Raw genomic sequence first — 17,798 nt, 5'->3', positions numbered from 1 at the left:
CCTAAAAATCAAACACTTATGCTCATCAAAAGACTTCACCAAAAGAGTAAAAAAACAACCTACAGACTGGGAAAAAATTTTTGGCTACGACAAATCTGATCAGCATCTAATCTCTAAAATCTACAAGACACTGCAAAACCTCAACAACAAAAAGACAAATAACCCAATTAAAAAATGGGCAAAGGATATGAATAGGCACCTCACCAAAGAAGATATTCAGGCGCTAACAGACACAAGAAAAAATGCTCACGATCATTAGCCATAAGAAAAATGAGATCAAAACTACAATGAGATATCATCTCACCCCAGCAAGGCTAGCATTAATCCAAAAAATACAAAATAATAAATGTTGGAGAGGTTGTGGAGAGACTGGAACACTTGTACACTGTTGGGAGGAATGTAAAATGGTACAACCACTTTGGAAATTGATTTGGCACTTCTTTAAAAAGCTAGAAATAGAAGTACCATATGATCCAGCTATCCCACGCCTTGGAATATATCCTAGAGAAATAAGAGCCGTCACACAAATAGATATATGCACACCCATGTTCATTGCAGCACTGTTCACAATAGTAAAAAGATGTAAACAACCCAGGTGTCCATCAATGGACGAATGGATAAATAAATTATGGTATATCCACACAATGGAATACTACACAACGATAAAGAACAACGATGAAGCCGTGAAACATAACATGGAGGAATCTGGAGGTCATTATGCTGAGTGAATTTAGTCAGTCACAGAAGGACAAATATTGTATAAGACCACTATTATAGGAACTCAAGAAAAGATTTAAACACAGAAGAAAACATTCTTTGATGGTTAGGAGGGTGGGGAGGGAGGGTGAGGGTTATTTACTAGCTAGATAGTAGATAAGAATGATCTTAGGTGAAGGGAAGGACAGCACACACTACAGGGGAAGTCAAAACTAAAGCTAAGAAGTTTCCTGAATACAATCAAACACTTTGAGGGACAGAGTAGCAGGGGTAGGGATCTGGGGACCATGCTTTCAGGAGACATCTAGGTCAACTGGCATAACAAAGCTTATTAAGAAAATGTTCTGCATCCTACTTTGGTGAGTGGTGTCTGGGGTCTTAAAAGCTTGCGGGCGGCCATCTAAGATGCATCAATTTGTCCCAACCACCAGGAGTAAAGGAGAATGAAGAACACCAAAGACACAAGGAAAGAATTAGCCCAAGAGACAGAAAGGCCCACGTAAACCAGAGACTTCATCAGCCTGAGACCAGAAGAACTAGATGGTGCCCAGCTACCACCAATGACCGCCCTGAACACGACAGAGTCCCGGATGGAGCAGGAGAAAGGTGGGGTGCAGAACTCAAATTCTCGTAAGACCAGACTTAATGGTTTGACTGAGACTGCAGGAACCCCAGAGAGCTTGGCCCCTGGATTCTCTAGCAGCCCAGAACTGAAACAATTTCCAAGGCCAACTCTTCAGACAGGGATTGGACTGGACCGTAGGACATAAAGTGATACTCGTGAGGAGCGTGCCTCTTAGCTCAAGTAGATACAAGAGACCAAACGGGCAGCTTCTGTCCAGAGGTGAGATGGGAAGGCAGAGAGGGTCAGGAGCTGGTTGAATGGACATGGGGAATCAGGGGTGGAAAGGAAGAGTGTGCTGTCACAGTATGGGGAGAGCAATTAGAGTCACATAATGTATGTATAAATTTTTGTACGTGAAAAATTAAAAAATAAAGTAAAAAGAGGCAGAACTAGGACTCACACTTGCATGTTCTGCTTCCAAGTCTGATTCAATTGTTATTTTATCATTCTCACTACACCATTCAAGTCTTTCTTCCTCTTCTCATCCTCTCCTTCTGGCTCTGACTTTTTCTCTGCCCTATAACCATGCCCCATCATATCCGAGCCATTCTTTACAAACTCAGACATATCTGTCCTGCCCCCAGCATGGTGCCCACTCCAAGGTACTTACATGTCTTTAACAACACCTTCCGTACAGCTTCATGGTATTTTAGGTGGCTGTTCTGGTGCACGGAATAATTCCCATCTTCTGAGATAATGGCGGGAAGCCTAGTAGGCTCCTTCTGCTCTGAAATGAGAGCAGACTTGCTCTGAGTATTTGGCAAATGGGATTATAGGATTCTATGATTCCCTGGTCTCCCAAGCCAACCAGGCACATGGCAGAGCTCTCCCCTAGCCACTCACATGCATCCTGTTCTCAGGAGCTCAGGAGTCAAATCAAAAGCCTGTGACAGAGGGGAAGGAGGGAGAGCCCAGTGATCACAAGCCCTCACTCATCCAACTCTTGCTCCTCCCCGACTCCTGAGTTTTCAGGGGCCAACTGCTGGAATCAGGATATTGGCCAGATACACAGGATTGGTGTAGGTAAAAAAGGTCCCTTGGTGGACACTCCTTTCATGGGATCAACATGCAAAGCTTCAACTGGTCTAACAGGGGAAGTTGTTTGAGCTAAGTCTTGGAAGATAAGTAAGAAGGAGTTCATGGGACAGAGTAGTATCAGGAATAACATTTCAGGCACCAGTGTAACTGTGCTAGAAGCATTAGAAAGGCATCAGAGAGCCTGCTATTGACTTGGAGTCCACTGACTTTGGTGAAGTGTAGAGGGGTAGGGGCTGGGGCTGGAAAGGTAGTGCAATGTCTACCTAGCATCTGAACCCCCTTATGACATTTGGGAATCCCCTCTTAAAAGGCAACACCTGTACACTATAGAAGCTGAAAAGACCATCTTTTCCTTACCCAGCCTGTCTTGTACCTTGGGCATGGGCAAAGAGTTTTGACTAGGCCAATCAAACACATCTACTCCAGATTTTGAATAAAAGATGAGGTTGCAAAGCAGCAGGGACCAGGTAAAGTCTTTTTCTAGTGATGGGAAGTGGCAGCAATGAAGTTGCATCTTTTTTCCAGGGCAGCATCAAAAGCCCAGTGTCCCTGGTGCCAGCAGTGCCCACCACAGCACTGAATCAGTAGTGTCTGTGCAGACCAGATCTGTAGCATGATTCTGAGCATTGTTTCTGGTTACTGTCCACCAAGCTCTGTTCTCCATGCCTCGTAGCTTTTATGTATTCCCCAATATACGCCTAATAAATTCATGTTCTGCCTAAACAGGCTAGGTTTAGCTTGTATCTTAGAATCCTGAACAAGAGTGGATGGGTTTGAGAAAAAATTAAAACACAGAAGAGCATGACTTGGTGAGGGGGTGAGAAAAGGAGCTGTCTTGGGTGGCTCTAACATTTCTGTCCGGGGTGACTGGATGGCTGTTCCTTTCAACCATTCATCACTCAAGCCAGAAAGGGGCTAGGCCCCTTGCCCTCTCCTCCAGCCAGTTGCAGATGCAGATTAAAATCCAGCTCTGCAGATGATATTTTCAGTGCCTCCCTTCTGTTTTCATAAAGCAGCAGCTCTGTCCCATTCCCTCAGATTTTTAAAACCAAGATTTTTTCTCTTGGTTACTGATGCTTGTCAGAAATTGAATCAGAGTTTGCCATTCTCTCTGGAAGTTGTTTGTTGAAGAGTGCTGACTCATCTCTGGTGGAGTGGGGGGATGCCACTTCTATTCTGGAGTTCTTCCCCAGCTCCTGCTTGTTCTCCTTCTTCCTGGCTTAGTCCCACTCATTCATCATCTCTATCCTTCCTCCCTCCCTTTTGCCCTCCAATCAACATCTCCTTTAACATTCTCTATCCAGGATAATGACACTACCAGATTGGGCCCTGTTTGAATCCCCACCCATGACAGTTGAGGACTTGGAGGGGTGATGGTATTAAAGCCCTGGTCAGAATATAGGGTTCTGGAAGCGTGGACTGAACCGGAGGGCTGATTTGTACTTTACCACAGGTTATAGCCATGAGGGGCCAGTTCCTGGAAGCAGTGTCATTTGAGCTTGGTCATTTCACTTTGGGCTAGGTGAGGGTGGCAGAATGTTCATGGCCAAATAGATGTAGACCGAAGATAAAGAACAAGAGCATATTCCTACTGGGCAGTGGGACCTGATGTAAAGTAGAATATGTGGAAATTCTAGGAGATAAAAATAGCTAATGTTTACTTATTACTGTTTTTATTGTGCTTTAAGTGAAAGTTTACAATTCAAGTTAGTTTCTCATACAAAAATTTATACACACATTGTTATGTGACCCTAGTTGCTCTCCCTATACCGTGACAGCACGCTCCTTTCCACCCCGGATTTCCCCCGTCCATTCAACCAGCTTCTGACCCTCTCTGCCTTCTCATCTTGCCTCCAGTCAGGAGCTGCCCATTTAGTCTCATGTACCTACTTGAGCTAAGAAGCACACTCTTCACGAGTATCATTTTATGTCCCATCGTCCAGTCTAATCTTTGTCTGAAGGGTTGGCCTTGGGAATGGTTTTAATTTTGGGCTAACAGAGAGTCCAGGGGCCATGTCTCCGGGGTTCCTCCAGTCTCAGTCAAACCATTAAGTCTGGTCTTTTTCCTAGAATTTGGGTTCTGACTCTCCATTTAGGATGATGTTGGCTCTTGGCTTTGTATAAATGGACTTAATTATGTTGAGGAATTTCCCTTCTATTCCTATTTTGTTGAGCGTTTTTATCACGAATGGGTGTTGGACTTTGTCAAATGCCTTTTCTGCATCAATTGATAAGATCATGTGGTTCTTGTCTTTTATTTATGTGATGGATTACATTGATTGTTTTTCTAATGTTGAACCACCCCTGCATACCTGGTATAAATCCCATTTGATTATGGTGAAATATTTTTTTGATATGTTGTTGAAGTCTATTGGCTAGAATTTTGTTGAGGATTTTTGCATCTATGTTCATGAGGGATGTTGGTCTGTAATTTTTTTTTTGTGGTGTCTTTACCTGGTTTTGGTATCAGGGTTATGCTGGCTTCATTGAAGGAGTTTGGGAGTATTCCATCCTTTTCTATGCTCTGAAATACCTTTAGTAGTAGTGGTGTTAACTCTTCTCTGAAAGTTTGGTAGAATTCTCCAGCGAAACCGTCAGGGCCAGGGCTTGTTTTTTTTGGGAGTTTTTAAATTACCTTTTCAATCTTTTCTTTTGTTATAGGTTAATTTAATTGTTCTACTTCTGTATGTGTTAATTTAAGTAGGTAGTGAGTTTCTAGAAATTTGTCCATTTCCTCTAGGTTTTCAAATTTGTTAGAGCACATTTTTCATAATATTCTGTTCTGAATCTTTTAATTTCAGTTGGGTCTTTTGTGGTATCGCCCATCTCATTTCTTATTCAGGTTATTTGCTTCCTCTCCTGTTTTTCTTTTGTCAGTTTGGCCAGTGGTTTCTTACTTGTGTTGATTTTTTCAAAGAACCAGCTTTTGGTCTTGTTAACACTTTCAACAGTTTTTCTATTCTCTATTTCATTTAAGTCTGCTCTAATTCTTACTCTTTCCTTTCTTCTGGTGCCTGAGGGCTTCTTTTGCTGCTCTCTTTCTACTTGTTCCAGTTGTAGGGTTAATGTTTAGATTTTGGCCCTTTCTTCCTTTTTGTGCGTGTGCATTTATTGCTATAAACTGACCTCTGAGCACTGCTTTTGCTGTGTCCCAAAGGTTCTGGTAGGATGTGTTTTCATTCTCATTTGATTCTGTGAATTTCTTTATTCCATCTTTAATTTCTTCTATAACCCAGTAGTTTTTGAGGAAGGTGGTGTTCAGTTTCCATGTATTTGATGTTTTACCTAATGTTTATTGAATATACTTGACACAACCCTGTAAGGTAGGTACTATTATTATCCTTATTTTACAAATAGGGAAACAGAGGCACAGACAAGTTTAGTAGTTTGCCCAAGGTCACATAACTAAGCATCTGGCTGGTCTGAGGTTAGGTGATGGAGAGCTTTTTATCTGGTCCTCAGGCTTCAGACTAAGGATATTTAAGGGTGCAGCCAGCTGATGTTCTCTATGATCTCAGTTTCCAAATAGAAGGTGACCAGCATCCCACAAGGATGGTTACTGTGTGCTTGGAAGTATGTTGGACAGTATCACCCACCTGAAGGTCTTCCTCCTAAATCAAGCACCAGTTGGCATACTCCTTGCATCACTTTTTGGCAAGCTGGAATATATTCTTGATAACTCATAGCTTCCCAAAGCTGCCAAGGTTTGGAAGGCATCTAGGTGAAGGATGGTGGTGGGGGAGGGCAGGTAAAAATCATGCCACAGCTGCCGTAAAAGGGCTTGTTCTGGGTGGAGGGATGCAGTGAATTCTTTATAGGCAAACTCCACTGTACCAAGGTAGATGAATCCATCATTTTGTTGGTACAACGGAGGTTCTTCACCAACCCAGTTAATACCATGATCCGTATGGTTTTTGGTGGTAAATAGATATGAAATGCCCTGTGCAACTTTTCTAGAACTGGGCCATAAATTGGGGGCTGCCATACTAAAGGCCACCTGTAATGCTTTGAATGGACCATGAATAACGTCTGACATGGTGTAAAAGTACTTGAGTGGATCTTCCACCCATCCAACTTAATGGTGTAGGTTTCTTAGTATTATAGGCTTCCCAGGGGGTGGTGACATATTCTTAGTTATCCACTGCTTTGCCCACTGCCTCTGTTTGTTGGAACTGGGGCTGACTAGTGACAGTATTTTTAGGTTGAAGAATTTTTAGAATAGGTCTACTTCATCTGTTTCCAGAATTCTGACTTCCAGTTTAGGGCATCTGCCTGGCAGTTCTGGATGCCTGGAACATAGTGGTGATAATATCAAACGCATATTACTTGCAGTTGTCTTAGGGTTGGTGTTGCTGCAAGCACAGTAATACCACCCTGACTGGACATTCATGCAAGGTCAGCTTGAGAAAAAATGTTATGGTATTGTATATAAAAAATGAGATCATATTAGATGTTGGGCATTAATCCTTGAAGTTGGCTGGAGCATTAAGATGTACTGAAATAGGCTGAAGTACATTTGGAAGGTTTCCTTGTACTTATTGTCTTCCCTGATGCAAGGAAATTGTTAGTACTTTGGGAGGAAGTGGACATGCTAATCAGGAGCATGAGCCCAGGGAACCAGAACAATCTCCAGGGCACATTTTCCATATGGGGACAGTTCCTTTGCCTCCATGTCCAAAAATATCTTCCTCAAAGTGGTGCACTTGTTCAGGATTCTGAACGAGACAATAGAAGGACTTAGAAAGTACAGGCTACAGACTACTGATGGAGTATGTGGATTTTCTAGGAAATAATAAAAATAACTAATACTTATTGAATGTGCTTGGCACAGCTCTACAAGGTAGGTACTATTATTATCCTTATTTTACAAATGGGGAAACAGAGGCACAGAGTTTAGTAGTTTACCTGAGGTCACATAACTAGCATATGGCAGAGCTATGATTTTAACCCAAGCAGTTGTAGAAATGACATCAAGGACCTCATACATGAAGAAAGCAAGAGGTCATTAAAAAGACAGGAAAGACCAAAATGAATGTCAGAAGACTCTGAAACTTGCTCTTGAATGTACAGTTGCTAAAGTGAAAAGAAAGGAATAATGAAGTAAAAGAGCTGAACAGAAGACTTTAAAGGGCAGCTCGAGAAGATAAAGTAAAGTATTATAATGACATGTGCGAAGACCTGGAGATAGAAAACCAAAAGGGAAAAACTCACTTGGTATTTCTCAAGCTGAAAAAACTGAAGAAAAAAATCAAGCCTTGAGTTGCAATACTGAAGGATTCTATGGGGAAAATATTGATGCATGAAGCCTCAAAAGAAGATGGGGGGAATCTACAGAGTCACTATACTAAAAGAATTGGTCAACGTTCAACCATTTCAGGAGGTAGCATATGATCAGGAACCAATGGTACTTGTCTTAGGCTGGGTTCTCCAGAGAAGCAAAACTAGTAAAGCATACAAACATATATATAGAGAGATTTATATCAAGGAAACAGCTCATGCGATTGTGGAGACTAGAACGTCCCAAGTCCATGGATCAGGGTAGAGGCCTCTCCCATTTCACACAGCCACAGTTGGTGAGCCCAAGATCAGCAGGTTGGTGAGCAGGGCTCCCGCTCACGGGCTGTGAAGGTCGATGAATTCCAAGACTGGCAGGCAAGACCACAGGGTTTCTCCTGATTCATGTAGCTGCAGGGACTGGCCAACCCAAGATGGGCAGGTCAGAGAGCAGGGCTCTGTCCACAGGCTGTGAAGATTGACGAATCCCAAGTTTGGCAGATAAGCCAACAGCTGAAGTCCCAAGAACCGGAGGTGAGATGAACAGGATGCAGCTGCAGGATCCAGAGTGAGCAAAAAGCCAGAACATCTGGCTTATATTCAGATGCAGGCCACACCCCAAAGGAAACTCTCTTTTATCTGATTGGCTACTCACAGCATATTCAGTCATGAAAGTGATCACATTAAAACACTGAGAATCATGGCCCAGCCAAGCTGACACACAATCTTAACCATCACAGTACTAAAGTAAGAAGTCTAAGTTGCGCTGAAGGCATTGGAGAAAAACAAGGCTCCAGGAATTGATGGAATACCAATTGAGATGTTTCAACAAAATGGATGCAGTGCTGGAAGTGCTCATTTGTCTATGCCAAGAAATTTGGAAGACAGCTACCTAGCCAACTGACTGAAGAGATCCATATTTATGCCTATTCCCAAGAAAGGTGATCCAACAGAATGCAGAAATTATTGAATAATATCATTAACACTACATGAAAGTAAAATTTTGCTCAAGATTATGCAAAAGAGGCTGCAGCAGTGTATCCAAGGAACTGCCAGAAATTCAAGCTGGATTCTGAAAAGGACGTGGAACCAGGGATATCATAGCTGATGTCAGATGGATTCTGGCTGAAAGCAGATAATACCAGAAGAATGTTTACCTGTGTTTTATTGACTATGCAAAGGCATTTGTCTGTGTGGATCATAACAAATTGTGGATAACACTGCAAAGAATGGGAATTCCAGAACAATTAATTGTGTTCATGAGGAACCTGTACTTAGATCAAGGGGCAGCTGTTCAAACAGAACAAGGGGATACTGCATGGTTCAAAGTCAGGAAAGGTGTGCACCAGGGCTGTATCCTTTTACCATACCTATTCAATCTGTATGCTGAGCAAATCATCCAAGAAACCGGACTATGTGAAAAAGAACAGGGCATCAGGATTGGAGGAAGACTCATAAACAACCTGCATTATGCAGATGACACAACCTTGCTTATTGAAAGTGAAGACGACTTGAAGCACTCACTGATGAAAATCAAAGACCACAGCCTTCAGTATGGATTACACCTCAACATAAAGAAAACACAAATCCTCACAACTGGACCAATAAGCAACGTCATGATAAACGGAGAAATGATTGAAGTTGTCAAGGATTTCATTTTCCTTGGATCCAAAATCAACACTCATGGAAGCAGCAGTCAAGAAATCAAATGATGCATTGTGATGGGCAAATCTGCTGCAAAAGACCTCTTTAAAGTGTTGAAAAGCCACGATGTCACCTTGAAAACTAAGGTGCACCTGACCCAAGCCATGGTGTTTTCAATAGCCTCATATGCATGCGAAAGCTGGATGATAAATAAGAAAGACCGAAGAAGAACTGACGCCTTTGAATTGTGGTGCTGGTGAAGAATATTGAATACAGCATGGACTGCCAAAAGAACCAACAAATCTGTCTTGGAAGAAGTACAGCCAGAATGCTCCTTAGAAGCAACGATGGACATGTTGTCAGGAGGGATCAGTCCCTGGAGAAGGACATCATGTTGGTAAAGTAGAGGGTCAGCAAAAAAGAGGAAGACGCTTCAGTATGGACCGACGTAGTGGCTGCAACAATGGGCTCAAGCATAACAATGATTGTGAGAATGGCGCAGGACCAGGCAGTGCTTCATGCTGTTGCACATGGGGTCACTATGAGTCTGAACCGACTTGATGGCACCTAACAACAAGAAGTCTGACTCCAAAGGCCATGCTAAACTACCTCTTTTGAAATAACCTAATCAGGGCTCCCAGGAAAGACCAAGGACTAAGCGGAAACGTGGACTAATAGAACCAGCCTCTTGACGGGCTCCCCTGTGTACAGCCCAATGGGGGGTCTTGTCAAGGGTGTCTCTCACCCAAAGGCAGCCTTGAGTTGGGTGGGGGACATGACCAGCCCATCGTTACCTTACTCCAGGGGCAGAAACCTGCCTCCCTGAGCTCCACTTAAATGTGGAATATCATTTCCTATGGCCAGTATCTGAGGAACAGAGAGGACTGGAACCTGGTGGGCCATTCTGCCAGTGGATTTGACCAGTCTCACTGGGAAAGGCCAGTGGGGAAGGGCTGAGCCTCTGTGGGAAAAGTGGCCTGTCTGCTGCAGTATAAACAGTTACCCAGCCTGAAGGTGGACCCACTCCTAGGCTTCGGCGGATTGTAGCTGTGAGTATCCTGAGTACCCTTCTCCTTCTGGTTTCAAGTGGAGATAGGAGACTGGTGTCTGCAGTAGCTACAAGACAGTATGGGTGTTTCCCAAGGTACATTTCTAGAACTTCTGTAGGTCTATCCATTTGGTGGAGCCCTGGTGGTGCAGTGGTTAAGGGCTTGGCTGCTAACCGAACAGTCAGTGGTTCGAACCCACCAGCTGCTCCGCAGGAGAAAGACATGGCAGTCTGCTTCTGTAAAGATTATAGCCTTGGAAATCCTATGGGGCATTTCTACTCTGTCCTGTAGGGTCGCTATGAGTTGGAATTGACTCGATGTCAATCTTTTTTTTTTTAAATCCATTTGGTAGGCGTCCGTGGGTGGTGCAAACAGTTAACATGCTTGGCTGCTAACTGAAAAATTGGAGGTTTGAGTCCACCCAGACATGACTTGTAAGAAAGGCCTGGAGATCTACTTCTGAAAAATCAGCCATTGAAAACTCTACGGAGTGCAGTTCTACTCTGAAAAGACTCAAGGGCAGCTGGTATCAATTCGGAAAGGCAGAGGGGCTCAGAGGCTCTGGCCAGTTCATTCTTTTGCTAGCCATACTCTTGTTTGAAAAGCTAGAACGATACTGCCCTCTGCTGGAGTACGAGAATGGCATCCCCAGCTGTCTCTGAACCAGGTGGGCCACCAAACAGGCTGCTCAGAGAGGCCAGGAGATGTAGGAGATTGAGCAGAGGCCATCCATTGGGGGGTGGCGGGGTGGGGGGTGGGTGGAGGACACCTATTGTGTCCTCTGACAGGCTCCAGAAAATGAGAACATAAGGGAGATGTGCTCAGCTTTTACCAAAGACTTGGGGTTTAGCCTTTCTTTGAGGAGCTTCATTTGGAACTGGAAGAACAACTCGGAGGAATGAATTCCTCTGGGAAAGGGAATGATAAGGGCAGCAGTGGAGGAAACTGGAGCAAGGCCTTTTGGATGTTAGATCTGGGAGATCAAGTGTGTCTGTGGAGAGTCTGGCAGGGAGAGGTCATCGAATCATCAATTGTCTTGGATCAAAAACAAGCATAATCTCTTCCTACCACCCACTCCCATTGATTTGCCTCTGAAACACCTGTTGGTTCTGAGTGCCTAGACTTGTGTTACGGTGAGATCTAGCTTGACCTAGGGTTTTCATGCAAGGCAAGGGCGTGTCTCAGCAAATGGCTAGATTAGAGGGAATTTGTCTGAAATTGAGTCACTAAGATGAGTGTCCGGGTATGAAACTAAGAGTGGATAGATAGGAGATCAGGGTTCAAAGCAGATGGTGAGATTGATTCAGCAAAAGAAAGGACAGTGCTGTGTTGCCCTGGGCAGGACAGACAAGGGAAAGCTTAGGCACTCTAGAGATCCTGGTATAAACTGAACAAACTCTGGATGCTGGGCTGAACCTGAAAGGGCAACCGGTATTAGGATCAGGAAGGGTAAGTCTGGGAGGGGCAGGAATCTACTGACACGTGGACATGAGCGTTCTCATCATCAGTTACGGGTATCCTACGTGCAGCTATAATTGCCTAGGTTATTTCAGGGCCTGGATGAAATATCCTTTGAAGCCAGCCAGCCTCCTCAAGGATCTATGGTTAAAAATATTGTTTTCCATGTACCCTATCCTTGCAAGAATGTCTTGGCTGTTATTGTTGTTGTTAGGTGCCGTCCAGTCAGTTCTGACTCATAGCGACCCTAAGTACAACAGAACGAAACACTGTTAAGTCCTATGCCATCCTCATAATCGTTGTTATGCTTGAGCCCATTGTTGCAGCCACTATGTCAATTCATCTTGATGAGGGTCTTCCTCTTTTTCGCTGACCCTCTACTTTACCAAGGATGATGTCCTTCTCCAGGGTCTGATCCTTCCTGATAACATGTCCAAAGTATGTGAGATGTAGTCTCGCCATCCTTGCTTCTAAGGAGCATTCTGGCTGTACTTCTTCCAAGACAGATCTGTTGGTTCTTTTGGCAGTCCATGGTATATTCAATATTCTTCATCAATACCATAATTCAAAGTGTCACTTCTTCTTCGGCCTTTCTTATTCATTGTCCAGCTTTCACATGCATATGAGGCGACTGAAAACACCATGGCTTGGGTCAGGTGTACCTTAGTCTTCAAGGTGATATCTTTGCTTTTCAACACTTTAGGTCTTTTGCAGCAGATTTGCCCAATGCAATACGCCGTTTGATTTCTTGACTGCTTTTTTTTTGGTCTTAGCTAACGGACAAAAATATTCCAGTCATAGGAAAGGTATATATTCCATATGTAAGTAGTAAACTACACTTGAAATTTATAACTTTTTCCACAATGACTGTCGTATAGTTCTGGGTGCTTGTTGTTGTTGTTGTTGGGTGCCGTCCCGTGTGACAGAGCAGAACTTCCTCATGGGGTTTTCTTGGCTGTAATCTTTACAGAAGCAGATACCCTGGCACGCAGCCACTCCATGGGAGAAAGATCTGGTGATCTACGTGCTTGTTGTGTGCTGTTGAGCTGATTCTGACTCATAGCGACCATATAGGACAGAGTAGAACCGCCTCATAGGGTTTCCTATGCTGTAATCTTTTCTCCTGAGGAGTGGGTTTGAACTGCCCACCCTTCAGTTAGCAGCCAGAAGCTTAACCATTGTGCCACCAGGGCTCCTTTTATCTATGTGGTAGGTCTTCATAAAAAAAATCTAAGGGAGGCGTTATCTTCATTTACAAGTGAGGAAACTGGGGCATGGTAAATTTGGGTAGTGTGAGCTAGCCCCCTTGCACTTGAACACTTTGGGCATCTGATAAAACCGAGTTATTGAAGTTGAGGATAGACCAAAGTATGCTGCCCCTCCCCCATTTTGACTCTCTATTTTGGCTTTTTATCAGGTGGAAAATAAAGGAAGGAGGCAGTGACTGGCAGAATGTTTGATTTCATGTGTTGACTCACCTCTGTGAGTTTTCATTATGACTGTAATAAGGAAAGATTGAGTGGGCCCTTTGAGTTGAATGTTAATACACTCACACCTTCTAGGAGAAAAAAAAAAAACCTGTCTTTCTTCAAAGCAACTTTGTGAATGACTGAAAAATATCATGACGGTAATAGTGTTTTGAATGAAGAGTGTGAATATCAATAGGTTCATTTTTATAGCTGCTGTTAAAGCCCTAGCTCAGGGGCCAGAGAAGAATGTGGCTGATTGGAGCATGAGAAACTACTTAGCTGAAGTGGAAGAGCAGGTGGACAGAAAAGGGTGAGGCCACCTGATAGAATGTAATTAACAAGGTGAAACAGCCGGAAAGAAACTGGGGCTAGGGAATAGGTCTAGAGACAAGGGTGAATTACAAATGAGAGTTCTGCAAGATCCTTTGGTTTTTCCAACTAAGAGTAAACAATCAGAAACTGTGGGTTCCTTAAATTAATCAACACAGGAATTGGGGTTAAGACTGGGGTAAGCAAGGTGGTTATGCGGGCTTGCTAGAAGACAGATACGATGCTGCATTTTATCCATAATCCCACCTTCCTGTGAATTTCTCAAACCAGTTCCAGAGTAATGGAAGGGTTCCCCATTATGGTCCACAGGTTCAAATCCTTCCCAGCTGACCATATATGGCAAGCAACCTCAGCAGTACCAGGATTCAGAACCATCTGTGCTCTGTTGCACTTTACTGTTACTGTTAAGATGAGAACTAAGAGTTTATCTTTTAATTTAGCTACATATAAGTCATTGGTGACTGGATAAAAGCAGTTTTAGTGGAGCGGTGTTGGGGAAGAGCCTGGTTGGGGTGGCTTTAAGAGAGAATGGCAGAAGAAAAATTGGAGACAGTGAGTATAGAAAATTCTTTCTAGGAATTCTGCTGTATGGGTGGCAGGAAAATAGGGAGTTGTGGTTTTGTTTAAGATGGAAGAAATTATAGCACATTTGTATGCATACAGGAATGAGCAGAGATAGAAAATTGATGTAAGAGAGTGAGAAGAATTATTGGAGTGGCAAGAAGGGATATGACCTGGGGCACAGGTGAAGGGATTGGTCTTAATACGTGTATGGACCATTCATTCATTATAACAGGAGATACAGGGGCACAGATGCAGTCTGTGATTAAAGTAGGATTTGGAGGTCTTCTTGCTACAGTTTTGGCCTTGAACTGCTTCTATCTTTCGAAGTTTGCTCTTACGATTGGTCATGGCTTCTTCATTTGTACTATATTCTGAATTATTTTTTATGTCATTGTATCAGTTTGTGTTAGTATTATAAAATTTATTGTTTATTTTCACTGCTTTCTGTGCTTTTATAAATGGAATTATTTGTGTCTTAAAAGTTTGGGAAAAAAAAAATTCCCATCAAAATTATCTGGCCCAGAAGGCAGGCAGAAGGGGAGAAGGAAGCTGGTGATAGGGAACCCAAGGTTGAGTAAGGATATTGTTGATGTGTTGTGAGATTGTTAACCATTGTCATAGGGCAACATGTGTAGTAACTGTTAAATAAGAAACTATTTTGTTCTGTAAGCCTTCATCTTAAGTGAGAGTAGCAGCACAATTGGAAGAGTGTAGTGAATGTCACTGAACTGTGCATGTAGAAATTTTGAAATGGTGTATCTTTGGCTATGTGTATTTTCACCCAAAAAAAAGGTTGAGAAGTTAGAGGGTTGACATGTTGTGGGGTTGTTAACCAATGTCATAAAACAATATGTGTACTACTGTTTCATGAGAAACTATTTGTTCTGTAAGCCTTCACCTGAAGTACAGAAAAAAAAAATAATTATCTGGCCCAGAGCCTTTTTTCCATGCAATCGTTAAACAACTTTATATCATCTTCGCCATTTTATTTGCTTGCTTTATCTTTTTTTTTCTTAGTTTAATCAGGACAAATTTCTAGAAACACACCACCTACCTAAACTAACACAAACCGAGGTAGAAAATTTTAACAGACCCATAACAAGAGAAGAAATTGAAGGAGTCATAAAAAACACTCCCAACAAAAAAAGACCCAGTCTAGATGGCTTCACTGGAGAAGTCTATCAAATATTCAGAGAGGAGATGATATCAATTCTACTCAAACTATTCCAGAACATAGAAAAGGAAGGGATACTCCCGAATCAATTCTATGAAGCCAGCATAACCCTAATACCAGAGCCAGGCAAAGTCATCACTAAAAAAGAAAACTACAGACCAATATCCCTCATGAATATAGATGCAAAAATCCGCAACAAAATCCTAGCCAATAGAATTCAACAGCATATCAAAAAAATAATACATCATGACCAAGTGGAATTTATACCAGGCATGCAAGGTTGGCTTAACATTAGAACATCAATCAACAGAATCCACCACATAAATAAAATAAAGGAAAAGAATCACATGATCATATCAATTGATGCAGAAAAGGCATCTGATAAAGTCTAACACTCATTCCTGATAAAAACTCTCAACAAAATAGGAAGAGAAGGGAAATTCCTCAACATAATAAATTTATACAAAACCAACAGCCAACATTATCCTCAACAGAGAGAATTTGAAAGCATTCCCCCTGAGAACAGGAACCAGACAAGGATGCCCTTTTATCCCCACTCTTATTCAGCACTGTATTAGAAGTCCTAGCGAGAGCAATAAGGCAAGAAAAGGAAATAAAGGGCATCCACATTGGTAAGGAAGAAGTAAAACTATCCCTATTCGCAGATAATATGATCCTATACACAGAAAATCCTAAGGCCTCCACAAGAAAGCTATTGGAATGAATAGAAGCATTCAGCAAAGTAACAGAATACAAGATCAACATACAAAAATCAGTTGGATTTCTCTATATCAACAAAGAGAACTGTGAAAAGGAAATCAGGAAAACAATACCATTTCCAACAACCCCCAAAAGATAAAATACTTAGGAAATAATCTAACCAGGGACATAAAAGACTATACAAGGAAAACTACAAAACACTATTGCAAGAAACCGAAAGCGACCTACATAAATGGGAAAATATACCATGTTTTTGGATAGGAAGACTTAACATTGTAAAAATGTCAATACTGCCCAAAGCAATATGTAGATATAATGCAATCCTGATCCAAATTCTAATAGCATTCTTCACCGAGATGGAAAAACTAATCACTAACTTTATATGGAAGGGTAAGAGGCCTCAAATAAGTAAAGCTTTATTGAAAAAGAAGAACAAAGTAGGAGGCCTCACACTACCTGATTTCAGAACCTACTGTATAGCCATGGTAGTCAAAACAGCCTGCTACTGGTACAACAATGGACGCATAGACCAATGGAACAGAATTGAGAATCCAGATGTCAATCCATCCACCTATGGACAGCTGATCTTTGACAAAGCACCAAAGTTTATCAAATGGGGAAGAAACAGTTTCTTCAACAAATGGTGCTGGCAAAATTGGGTATCTATCTGTAGAAAAATGAAATAGGATCCATACACATAAATTAACTCAAAATGGATCTAAGATCTAAATACAAAACCTAAAATTATAAAAATCATGGAGGAAAAATTAAGGACAATGCTAGCAGCCCTAATATATGGGATAAATAGAATACCAAACATAACTAAAGACGCACACACAGCAGAAGATGAACTAGATAAATGGGATCTTCTAAAAATTAAACAAAAGACTTCTCCAAAAGAGTAAAAGGAGAACCTACAGATTGGGAAAAAAAATTTGGCTACGACATCCGACAAGGTTCTAATCTCTAAAATGTATAGAAAACTTCAACACCTCAACAAAATAAGACAAACAATCCAAGGAACAGACACTTCACCAAAGAAGACATTCAGGCTGCTAACAAACATAGGAAGAAATGCACAAGATCATTAGCAATTAGACACAAATCAAAACTACAATGAGATACCATCTCACCCTGACATTACTGGCACTAATCAAAAAAATAGAAAATAACAAATGTTGGTGAGGATGTGGGGAGATTGGAATTCTTATACACTGCTGGTGGAAAATGGTACGGTGCTTCCTCAAAAAGTTAGAAACAGAAATACCATATGATCCAGCAATTTCATTCCTAGGTATATACCCTAAAGAAATTAGAGCCATGACACAAATAGATACATGCATACTCATGTTCATTGCAGCATTATTCACAATAGCAAAAAGGAGGAAGCAACCATCAACAGATGAATGGATTAACAAACTGTGGTACATACACACAATGGAATACTACGAAACATTAAAGAATAATGACGAATCCTGGAAACATCTCACAATATGGATGAATCTGGAGGGCATTTTGCTGAGGGAAATAAGTCAATCACAAAAAGACAAGTATTGCTTGAGACTGCTATTATGAAGTAACAAAAGGTTTACACATGGGGGAAAAAAACAAACAAAAAACCTCTTTGATGGCTCACAAAAAAAGACCAGATTTACTGGCCTAAAGGAGACTGGAGAAACCCCGAGAGTATGGCCCCCAGACACCCTTTTAGCTCAGTGGTGAAGTTACCTCCGAGG

The 17,798-nt window shown here is 41.9% G+C and overlaps 1 protein-coding gene across 1 annotated transcript in view; it reads right to left on the bottom strand.

The window, feature by feature from the left end:
- SPMIP11 (sperm microtubule inner protein 11) overlaps nt 1-17,798 on the bottom strand; it is a 30,914-nt gene that overhangs the window by 6,742 nt on the left and 6,374 nt on the right. Inside the window, exon 2 of the mRNA XM_004388269.1 lies at nt 1,953-2,069. Within this exon, the coding sequence (XP_004388326.1) occupies nt 1,953-2,069 (117 nt within the window). The remainder of the gene's footprint in view (nt 1-1,952; nt 2,070-17,798) is intronic.

The sequence above is a fragment of the Trichechus manatus genome, unplaced genomic scaffold (assembly GCF_000243295.1).
Source record: "Trichechus manatus latirostris isolate Lorelei unplaced genomic scaffold, TriManLat1.0 scaffold00209, whole genome shotgun sequence".
Taxonomy (NCBI): Eukaryota; Metazoa; Chordata; class Mammalia; order Sirenia; family Trichechidae; genus Trichechus; species Trichechus manatus.
Note: the sequence above shows the minus strand (reverse complement) of the source record. Positions and strands in the feature narration are given on the sequence as shown.